The following is an 11,284-nucleotide window of genomic DNA, read 5'->3' as shown; positions in this document are numbered from 1 at the left end:
CAGCTAGGGCCAGCTTCACAAGGGAGATTTAGGTGCCATCACCACCTTCTCCTCTTGGTGCTTTGGGAATCCCAGTAGGGCTTAGGCATGGGTCAGGAGCACAGTTGCTGTGTGCAGGACAGTGGCAGCTGCATACAAGACCCCAGTGGCTGCACGCATGCCCACTAGTAGAAAGGTAGGGGCCTAGGGGACTTTATCAGCACAGGGAAGTTAGATGGCTACAGGGTTAGGCGGTGGCTGAGCAGAGGTTTTGTGAACGCCAGTGGCATCTAACCCTTGTATTTAGGCCCTTAAAGAGATAGTTGGTCACCTAGGTCCCCCTTGTGACCACAGCCCCTACTGTGAAGGCTCCATCCCTTAGCCTTGACCTGCAATACCCCACGTTAGTCTAGTGCCTGGATCTTCCAGCCCTGCGAACACGCCTGCATCTGGGCCTCCTGTTCTAATGTTGGGATTCCCGCTCGCACAGATGGTCAGCTGTGCCACACTGCATGGCAGCTTGGAAAAGTGAACAGATGCCTGCTGGGGAATAAGAGATTACACGCAAAAAAAACCATTTTTCACTTGTGATCTGATTAGTATTTGAATGTAGCTCTCCAGTCACAATAGCCGGTGTATTAACCCACGGTTTCAAACAATAGCGAACAGAAACACAAGGGGGCAAAAAAGCAGAAAAGAGGGGAAGAGACAAAAATCAATGCTAAGCCATATAGAATACCAAATAATATACCACACTTGACCACAATTAAAACTATAGGTCCCTCATGGGGTGAGGAAAAATGAGCCCACCGCTGAAGCTTTGTGGTTACAAGTTATTCTGTAACTCAGTTGGCTTGATATGCATTTGCCTAATATTCAAGGGGATATCTGGGTGTGTACATTAGTCCTTAATTTTAAACAGGGTTCATTAATCAGGGAAATTCGTGTAAACAGATTTCAGCCGTTTTCTCTATAGACAATAGAGCAGACGAATAATTGGTTTAGTGCTGCCACCCGCTGGCCACGTTGTGGAATAGCCACACAAATAGATGCTCCACAACGTTCAGTACCTGAGTCAACAAATCTGAGTATTACATTTCCGACTCCCTGTGATTGTATTAATTCATGAGGTGTGTTCAGTGGAATGCGCTTAAACACGGCTATAAAAGCTGCACCTACAGAAGTCAGTGCAGAGGCAAGTGCTAGTTAGTTTAATAACCTTTCTTTAGTATCTCTGCTCCTTAAGAGGGAGCTTTTACATTTCTGCAACTCTTTGGTTTGATGTTCAGAAACAAAAATACAGCCTTGGCTCTGTGGATTCCACTGGTGAACAAGAACGCTAGAGAAAGCAGCTTGCTCCCAAAAGAACACTGTATCCAGATTGGCTTCTTGACTGCTTTTGGCATCTAAAGTTAAAAATACACCACAAACCAACATTCCTGTCTGTACACTGCTCTGAAGGCACTGTTTGGCATACAGGCAGAACGGTTTAGTTATGTCCGTTTCACAAGCAGAATAGGAGGAAAAATCTGAATTGGAGACTTCTGAAGGGGGAGAAGATAACGCAAATCACAGAAAAATGTCCCCAGTGCTGGAGAAAACTACCAATTAAAAAAATTGTAACAAGTTCATTAAAATGAACCCAATTAAGTCAGCACTTGAGTGTCATCTTTCCAGTTAATTCACACACGCCGCTTGTACACAACATGTAAAGACAGGGTTGTGTTGCTACATTGTTTGTTATTCTTTGCCTTCATAGTTCACCTAAAAGCAACCTCATTGTCCCTCCTACAATCTGAGGGATTGGTAACAACGCATGATATATTGACACTGTTTAAAAAGTGCAAGTTGTTCTCTCCAGAGAGATGTTAGAGCTTTCCATTGCTCCTGGACCCTGCATTCTCCCCTCCCATTGTACCTGTAGTTTGTTTGCAATGCTGGGGGGGGGGGGGGGAAGTGAGGAGGAGGGGGGAAATGTACTGACACTGCTTTTATCTCCACCAAAAGCTCAACAGCTGGAAAGGAGATGCCACAATCTGCTTCTCCACTGGGCACAAGGAGTGCGTTTCAGGGTCTGTGTTACACTGGACAGCCTCTCGAGCATGGTGACAGGCAGAAATGGCGACTTTTTTTTACAGTCATTGTAAGTTTAATATTTTATTTTCCCCTCTCACCTTTAATTTCTTGGCACAGTGTTAGGCTTTTGGGGTCAGTTTAACAGAGGAGATTCAGGAAACATGATGTGCAAACCTCAGCGTCCACAGGCAGAACATTGTGCTCTATTAAGAGCAAAGACAGTCATGTACGTGTCAAAAGAAGATGCAGAAGGACTCCCCAGTTCTGCGGTAGGGCCCCTCTCTGAGCTGTTTGGGAAGCTGAAAAAAGCTGCAGTTGCACTGTTGTTTCTGCTTGCAAACTGAGGCAGATTGTAAAATAGATTATAAACAGTAAGAATACATTTCTAAATCCCCATTTCAAGTGCATTTGAATAAGCATTTCCTCCCAACCCTGCTACTGGACCCCTCAGGGAAGTGACAGGGTACTGTACTACTCAGCTCTGATTCACATGTGTGGGGTTGCAGAGCAGGAAAGTGATGACATTACGAAGTGGCTCTTGCTGGGGGAACAACTCATTAACATCCTCTAGTCAGCATGACGGCTGTATGCAGGAGGGAAACCACAGGGACGAACTGTGTCCTCAGCCAGCTGTACAGGTGTTCACAAGGCACTGGATCCTTTGAGGGACTAGCATCATTTCAGAGGCCCCAGATTAAATCATGCTGTGCTGGAAAGCAGCAGGCTTTTCCAGGGTTATCATTCAATCTACCCCACCTCCCCGCCCTCCCAAAATATCAGGATCCATGAACACACGGAAAGTCAGATCGGTGAGAATTCAACCAATTCACCCTTGGTAGAGTGTAGTATAGTCCTTCCCCTACTTTAACCCCTCACTCCCCCTCCACAGAGGAAACCCAAACAACAGTGTGTTTGCCAGCTTGGCTCATCCCATCAAACACGTCTGTACAGGGAGTGACTGCATATGTAGATTAGTCAACAAGTCTTCTGGAATGTGACAAATGATGCTAGTGGTAATGAGAGAGGATCAGAGAGAAAGCACTTTCTGAAAGACCCAGGAAATGTGGGCCCAGGAGGGGAGACAGAACTCAGGGTTACAGATACCCAAAGTGACCTCCCTGCACTCCTAGACACACCTTAGCAGACCAGTAAATCTACCCAGCGAAGCACAGCTGTTCACCCAACGATGTCAGCAATGAGAGGGAAGCAGCAGGGGAGAGGAGCAAAGACCAGACCCTGAGACATGTTAGATATTTCACAGATAAAGCTTTAAATTAACTCAGCTATGGGGGGTTGAGTCATCCAGCAAGGCAGCAGCCCCTTGGCCATTCTGCCCCAGCCCTATTAAACAGAACCAGGCTGACACATTGGCTCGCAGTTACCTGCACTGCCCTTTTGGAGATCCTGCGTTTGATTGCTGTAGCTGATCTCCAGCTAGGAGTAGGGCTGAGGTGCAGTGCCTTGCGGGCAGGGATAGGGAGGGACCTGCATTGATCTGCCCTATTAAAGACTCTGCCAAGAGTCTCATTCTGTCCTCCTCAATGGGACTATACGCAGGGCTCAAGGGTGGGGTGGGGAGTGGGAGAATGAGCTGACACTGCAGAGCTTCAGCTGACTCAACAGTGGGCCGGGGGAAGTAGCAGATAAACCCCAAAACCTAGGCGAATTGGAGAGCCCCGGGTCACAGAATTGCTCCAGTGTAACAAGCTGGAGAGTGGATGTGGACGGAGATGTAAGTTATACACCAGGGACTACGATAGTGGAGGGCAGCAGGGAGAGAGGAAGAGGGTATAAAAAGTGGGGTGCAGTGCTCCCCCACTCACAGTAATTCACTCCTTTCTCTGGCCTCCTATGGTGAAATTCCAGCCCTGGCAAACCTCCCACTGACTTCAGTGGGGTCAGGATTTTACCCCATCAGGTAAGTTATGTTCATTTAGACTCTCTTGGCTCTACTTAGCACCATCACCTCTGCCCAGCCCAACAACCGATTTGGAGGCTCCAGACACCCAGCTGTGCACCGGATGCCGAGAAATCAGCAATTCTGTGCCTCCACGCTCTGGGGAAGGATGTTGGGATCAGGATTTTATTGTAAGCAGAGAGATGCTGAAGAAAGAGAGGCAGAGAGAGAGAGCGAGAGCGCACGCGCGCGCAGTTTGTTTCTGGTGTGATCCCAGTGAAGAGGGAGCATCTGCTGGGGGTCTTTACACAGGCACTTGCTACCTCTGCCTGGGTGGAACCTACGAGCATCCAACGCAGTCATACATGAAAGAAGTGCAGAGGCTCATGTAATAGGAGGGATATGCCGGCAAGTGACTGACATGAGCAGAGTCTGAGAAGTCCACAGCTCTCACTGCGACATTGTGCTGCCTCCGGGCCTCAATCATGTGCTCTATGTCACTGGCCAAGATGATCCTGTCACCCTTGGAGTAGAGGTAGAGCTCGGGCCACCTCGAAGGCCCCTTCAGCAGGGCATCATAATGGGTCTCATGGAAGAAGCGAGTCACTGGATGCAGCAAGATCCGCAGCACCACCACCAGGACGGTGAAGACAAGCAGGAGGCAATACTTGAGCAGCACGTTAGTTGATCCCAAGACAGCTGCCAAGGCACGCAGACTCCCCGTCATGTTTCTTCTGCCGGGGGCGCTATCAAAAATGGTGCCCACCACCTTGAGGCTGCTGAATTGCCCGTGCGTGTGGATGAGCTCTAGGATGTAGCGGTAAAGCATGACCCCGCCATTGCTGAACACATGAAACAGCAGGGGTTTCTTTTCAATTTTATAGTCAAAGAGCAGCTCCAGCAGCTTTCTAGCTGGGGTCCGGAGGGACCTGATGCCAAACGATTCTGCAAAAAACGTCATCTCCCATGGAGCTGTGTAGCGGATAACTGTGCACCCCTGGGAGGAACAGAGAGACACCCATCGAGGGCTGCATGTTACATAGAAAGGCATGCTCCTTCAGGATCCTAATCTGCCACTGTGTTCATAGCATTTGCCCTACAGGACAGAGCAATGATCCCTCTTCCTGAATCAGGAATTGGCCAGTGCTGGCTCACCATTCGTGTATCTTTAGTATAACATCATCCACAACATTGGTGAAGGAGGGGGAATTTCCTCCTGTCCCTGGCTGGTGATCATTTGGGCACAGTAGCATCAGGATCTGGTAATACTTACCCCAGCCAAGATCCTATATAGAAGCCATTTTTATGGGTGGCCTACACCTAATCCTTTTTTGAAGCTTGCTAACCTCTAGCTATTTGATCAGATGGGGGGAGCGGGGTTTGGTCACAGTAGATTCCACTTAATAGCCACCTTGATATTGATAACTTCTGGTTAATAGCAACATTTGGGTGGGAACCAATCCCGTCCCATTGACTTTAATGTGAATGGGATCTGGATCTTGGTAATACCATGCTGATTATTAACAACATGTTTTAGAAGAAAGACCCTGACTGTAGGCAGGTTTGCAAGGCTGCAGCCAGGGAAAGAAGTGCTGGGACACACCTTCCCTCACTGCAGTCAGGCAAACCTGCCTCCAGCCAGCACTCACCCTGCCCTTGTGCTTCCTTCTAGGACTGTAGCCCTGTAGACCTGCTTGTGCCCAGGGACAGCGCAGGAGGTAAGGGGCTGTGGGCAGGGAAGGAGTGGGGGATGCAGCCCAGACGCCAGAGCTGCACAGTACCTCTCCCTGCACCTCGGGAAGGAGGCACTAGGACATTCTGAGCCCCAACCCAGAGGGAGGTCAAGGAGAGTCACTATGCAACCCCACAGGTCCCCAGTGCCCCGCTCCCTGTAGAAAGCCCCAGCATCTGGGCTGCAGCCCCCTCCCTGATGCTGCCCTGCCTGCATGCAGGTTTGCAGTCAGGGAAGGTCTATCCCAGTGTTTCATTCCCTGGCTGCAGCCCTGCAAATGTGCTTTCCACTTATTACCAACTGATGGATAATGGCAGCTTTTGCTGGTAACTGAGGAACTGTTCATAAGCAGAACCACGTACCTAAGAGCTTGGGCCGCTTGGCTATATAGCTAAGACTCCACATTTAGAGATATGCCTTGTGTTACTCTGACTAGTCTCTTTACTAATGGCAGGTTTTAATGATGTCAGGCACCCAGGTGCTGAAGCAATGGGCCCCCACAGAAGTTTCTAAATAAATGTGGATGAAGCTAGTTGTATAAGCGCTCAATCTTTCACATTAGCTCCTATATAGAAGCCATTTGAGAAATGAAGAGAAAAGGCATCAAAACAGCTATGTCCAGAGGGGACTGGGGAGAATCTTCACTTATTCTAATAGATTTTAACTACTTCCTAGAGGAAGGAAGGTCCACCCACTTCCCTATTAGAACCCTACACATCCCTTCACTTCTCTGGATTTCCTACCCTCGAGGGTCTGCACCCTGCCCATCATCCTTCTGGCCAAGGAAGACTTGCCAAGAGTCCCATGGCAGCATGGCAAAAATGCTCATCTGACCAGCAGGGGTAACTGATGGCCGCTAGGCAATAAAAAGCACTGCATTACCCATCTTCTCCCACGGGCTGAGCACGGCCACCCACACATAGCATGAGGCTGGCAGGGGAGTTGGGGTCTCCCACATGGCATCGCAGAACACAAAGCCATGATAAATTATCAGGTGTACCCTCCCCATTCAGTTTCTGAGTCCATAACCACTCTAGGGCTTCAGCTTCATTTGTAAAGATTCAAAAAGTCCATTTAAGAGATCTCGGAATTAGGGAAATAAAAACCAGTAATAATAAAAATGCCAAGGTACCATAACCAATCAAATAACTGCAGCTAAGAACACCAAAAAACAAACCCTCCCAAGAGTCTCCCGCATCTCGTCAACCCTCCAACACCTTACGATTTGAAACTGTTACGCATTGTCTGTATAAATACAGCTGGGATAGTGGTTACACTGGAACTATGCAAGCACCACACCCACCCCTAGCATTTACAGTGATGGAGCCCTTAGGAAATAAAATCCTTGGGGCAAAGAGCTGTTTCATTCTTCTAACTGGACAGCAGCATGTGGCAGGTGCAGCCTAGCTGGGGAGTTCAGCCCACAGAGGAGAACAGGTACATGACATAAAAGAACTACATAAGGCACCGGGGCACCCCACACGAAAATCAAATGTTCTGGTTTTGGGTGTTTGAGGTGATAAACAATAAGTCCACAGAAAGCAGATGCTTTTGGCAAAAAATTAGTCAAAAAACTCAATTTTCCATTAAAATGGCAATGGAAATTTTTCTGCCAGACACAGTTGTGTGGTTTAATCCTTGTAAAGTGCTAAATATTCATCATATAAGGGTCAGAAGGAAGTTCGTTCTCCATGGCTCATTCCATCCTTAGAGTCTCTGCTAGGCTTGCTTAAAAGGGAACTAGTTAGGACTAAATGAAACTGTGTATTTTAGAATGCAGACACCTGTCTTTCTGGCAACGGGATTGAGATACCAAATGCATTTCATGTAGGATACTGAGCAGTTGCAGAATGCTGTGGCCAGTAGCAACCCAGCTGTTACCAATCCTGAGACATCGAGTCAAGTCATTCTGATATATAAATTAAAGTGTGTTCTAGTACAGAAGGGTAGCCCTGTTTGTTGTTGTTTACCGATCCAGACTAAGAGTCCTGTGGCACCTTAAATACGGGTATTCACCCATGAAAGCTCATGCTCCAATACATCTGTTAGTCTATAAGGTGCCACAGGACTCTTGGTTGCATTTTAATTTATGGCCCTCACATGTCAGGTTAAACATCAACTCTTCAGAGGCTGCCATGTGAGGCAGTCATGCGGGGTAGTATTCAAAGTAGAACTTTGGCATCTATCTTTGCAACCAATTTGGATCCAAAACAAAGTCCATTGTCACACATTGAGAAACAGGTGAGAAATGATGGGCCTAAATTCCAGTAGGTCCAAAAGCCACGCACTTTCCATCATTCCATGGACCAACAAAGTAAGATATTTTAAAAGGGGACTGATAATGGGACAGACACTATCAGAAACTTCCACTTCTAGGTCACTATATCAAATCCTGTCCAGGTTGGTAATGACTGAACATTGTTACCATCTGATGGCTGTTCCATACATTGTGTGAAATGAGTTTAGGGGTATCAAATCAATTCCCAGTAGCTAGGCAACCTGATCCAAAAAGCCACCAATAACCAGCACCCTTGTTAGTCTCAGAAGAAAGGCCAGAGGCTGAATAAGCCATGGTTGAACTTGCCTTTGACCCTTAAAGTTGGCCCTGCCAGGTCTGTACAGACACATGCAGCTTGCACTCTCACTGCCCATGTTATACATAGTCTGTGGATAAATGGAGGACAAAGATTTACACCGGTTTTCAAATCTTTAAAACTTCAGAAACTTTGAAAAAGGCAAAAAAAGAATTCCTTTTAGGAAGCACTTCCTGCCGCTTCGCTGTACATACAGTATAACCAGGGTCTTAAAGGCAATGTGCAGAGAGTGTTAACATGCTATTTGAAAATGCAAGGAGCTTTCACACAAAACTAAGTCCAACACTTTCTTCTAGGGCGTCTCTGAAGTCGTAAGAAGGGGTATGGTCTTTTCACCAGAGTGCAGGGGAGAAAATTCCTCAGGGAACCTTGCTACAGCTTTATATTGGCATAGAAAGATGAATGATTTACTCACCTTCTGATGGTAGATGGTGCTGTATTTTGCCAGGTGTTTATCACGGCAGCCAGCCCACCCCAGCAGAATTACCACAGGCCAGTTATTTTTGTTTCCCATCTCTGGACTAGTGTCTGAAATAAACCAGGTTTTTAGAAAATGAAACTGCCCTTCAGTCCACTAGAGTCAAAGTGAAATTGCAACCTAACTACTTAATAAGGATAATGGTTTTAACCCCACCCCAAGCCTGGACTGCAACTATTGTGCTTATAACTGGATTCCTTCTGTAGCCTATCAATTAGCTGTTATTGCCATATTATTTGTGTTACGAAACAATCAAGACTAGGGCCCAACTGTACTGGGCACAGTACAAAAAATAAGATGACAAATCTTGCCCCAAACAACTTACAGTGTAAAGAAGGACAAAAGGCTACAGGCCAAGGTAGGACACAAATAAGGGGGTAAAGATGCTAAAAACTAGATGCTCACATTATAAATGTTTCTAAAATTCAGGTTTCAAAAAAATTCATTTACCAGTGGCAAATAGCAAGTTTTTCCATCACGGTAAATCTCCTTGATTTTTGGAGAAGTTTACATTCACATTAAAAAAAGTTTCCAGCTCAGTTGGTTACTTAAGGCTTGTCTACACATGGAGTTAGCTCTGATCCTTTGAAAGTGGGTTACACTAAACAGAAACAAGGCACCATTATTCCAAAATAAGAGTGTCCACATGGGGAGTTAATCAGGACTAACGCCATGTGTAGGCAAGCCCCAAGATATTAGTTTTGTCTTGTTTTTAAGCCACCCCAATAGTGCCCTTGGCTCTTTAAAAATACATAAAAAGATGTGGTCGATGCCCCAAAGATTTTCCAACCTAATATCAGATGCAGTGGAATGAGAGCGACAGACACCAGCAGAAGGACCTGGGACACGGCAATAACCTTACAGGGTGACGGTCTGGCCCTGCCCAGCGTGTTGTTTCCATACACAGACCATTCTGCCACTAATAACGGTTTCTGATTAACACTCCCAGGCACAATGGAGGAAGTGATTTAAAGGAGGCGGGAGCCCTGTGTATCCCCAGCTCACCTGAAGCCACCAGGGAGCACAGCTACAGGATTATTTTGCTAACAGGAATGTGAGATAGGATTAAGGGCAAATCCTGCAACAGCAACACCCCTGCCACTAAGCCCCCTCTGGGCTACTAGGGACAACACTGCACAGCCCCTGGGGGCATCAGGCACTTGCCTCCCCTCACCTCTTCCCCCCAGAGCATCAGACACTCACCCCCCCCAGCCTGTCTCCCCATCCTCTTCCCCCAGGGCATCAGACCCCCTCCTCACCTCACCCTGTCCCCCCCCTATTCCCCTGGGGCATCAGACCCCCCCACCTCGCCCTGTTCCCCCCCCATTCCCCCGGGGCATCAGACCCCCCCACCTTGCCCTGTTCCCCCATTCCCTGGGGCATCAGATCCCCCAACTCGCCCTGTTCCCCATTCCCTGGGGCATCAGACCCCCACCTTGCCCTGTTCCCCCATTCCCCTAGGGCATCAGACCCCCACCTCGCCCTGTTCCCCCATTCCCTGGGGCATCAGACCCCCACCTTGCCCGGCCTGTTCCCCATTCCCCGGGGCATCAGACCCCCACCTTGCCCTGTTCCCCATTCCCCTGGGGCATCAGACCCCCACCTTGCCCTGTTCCCCCATTCCCCGGGCATCAGACCCCACCTCGCCCTGTTCCCCCATTCCCCGGGCATCAGACCCCCACCTTGCCCTGTTCCCCATTCCCCGGGGCATCAGACCCCCACCTTGCCCTGTTCCCCCATTCCCTGGGGCATCAGACCCCCAACTCGCCCTGTTCCCCCATTCCCCGGGGCATCAGACCCCACCTTGCCCTGTTCCCCATTCCCTAGGGCATCAGACCCCCACCTCGCCCTGTTCCCCATTCCCGGGCATCAGACCCCCAACTCACCCTGTTCCCGCCCATTCCCTGGGGCATCAGACCCCCACCTTGCCCTGTTCCCCCATTCCCTGGGGCATCAGACCCCCACCTTGCCCTGTTCCCCATTCCCTGGGGCATCAGACCCCCACCTTGCCCTGTTCCCCCATTCCCTGGGGCATCAGACTCCCCACCTGCCCTGTTCCCCCATTCCCCGGGCATCAGACCCCCAACTCGCCCTGTTCCCCATTCCCCGGGCATCAGACCCCCACCTTGCCCTGTCCCCATTCCCTGGGGCATCAGACCCCCAACTCGCCCTGTTCCCCCATTCCCCTGGGGCATCAGACCCCCACCTGCCCTGTTCCCCCATTCCCTAGGGCATCAGACCCCCACCTCGCCCTGTCCCCCATTTCCCCGGGACATCAGACCCCCCCACCTCGCCCTGTCCCCCGCGGGGTCTCAGACACCCGCCGCCCCCCGCTGGGCCCGCGGGGATTGTGGGGAGCCCGTACCCGGCCGGCCCCCCGGCGGCAGCTCGATGGTATAGTCCAGCTCGCGGCCCCCCATGCTCGGACGCGCTGCGCAGACCACGGTCCCACTCTCGGACCGAAGCGCCCGCCCTCCACACCGGAAGTGACCGCCCCCTCCGGCGACCCCAGCCAATAGGAGCGATCA

General features: G+C 49.5%; 1 protein-coding gene across 6 annotated transcripts; it reads right to left on the bottom strand.

Annotated features, from left to right (window-relative positions):
• Positions 1-1,075: 1,075 nt before the first annotated feature.
• TMEM53 (transmembrane protein 53) lies at positions 1,076-11,279 on the bottom strand. Of its 6 annotated transcripts, XR_005583908.1 has the most exons (5): positions 11,122-11,269; positions 9,547-9,675; positions 8,694-8,806; positions 3,422-4,949; positions 1,076-3,375 (listed from the first exon to the last, which is right to left on the bottom strand). XR_005583908.1 is itself a non-coding variant. In XM_039485870.1 (4 exons), exons 1-4 carry the CDS (start codon positions 11,174-11,176, stop codon positions 4,293-4,295), a joined length of 954 nt encoding a protein of 317 aa, XP_039341804.1. In that variant the 5' UTR covers positions 11,177-11,269; the 3' UTR covers positions 1,076-4,292. The 6 variants fall into 6 exon arrangements, 5 of the variants coding, with proteins under 5 accessions (XP_039341804.1, XP_039341805.1, XP_039341806.1 ...); XM_039485870.1 differs by having other exon boundaries at positions 1,076-4,949; XM_039485871.1 differs by lacking the exon at positions 9,547-9,675 and having other exon boundaries at positions 1,076-4,949; positions 11,122-11,279.
• Positions 11,280-11,284: the final 5 nt, after the last annotated feature.

The sequence above is a fragment of the Mauremys reevesii genome, linkage group 8, assembly GCF_016161935.1.
Source record: "Mauremys reevesii isolate NIE-2019 linkage group 8, ASM1616193v1, whole genome shotgun sequence".
NCBI lineage: Eukaryota > Metazoa > Chordata > Testudines > Geoemydidae > Mauremys > Mauremys reevesii.
This window is presented reverse-complemented; position numbering and strand designations above follow the sequence as displayed.

What these genes read in the sequence shown, in the direction of transcription:
- TMEM53 (XM_039485870.1), bottom strand. Translation starts at nt 11,176, where the DNA reads ATGGGGGGCCGCGAGCTGGACTATACCATCGAGCTGCCGCCGGGGGGC. An exon ending in GCCGCCGGGGGGCCGGCCGG is followed by an intron (nt 9,676 to 11,121) that starts GTACGGGCTCCC and finishes AACCGTTATTAG; the next exon opens with TGGCAGAATGGTCTGTGTAT. An exon ending in TCCACTGCATCTGATATTAG is followed by an intron (nt 8,807 to 9,546) that starts GTTGGAAAATCT and finishes GGTTTATTTCAG; the next exon opens with ACACTAGTCCAGAGATGGGA.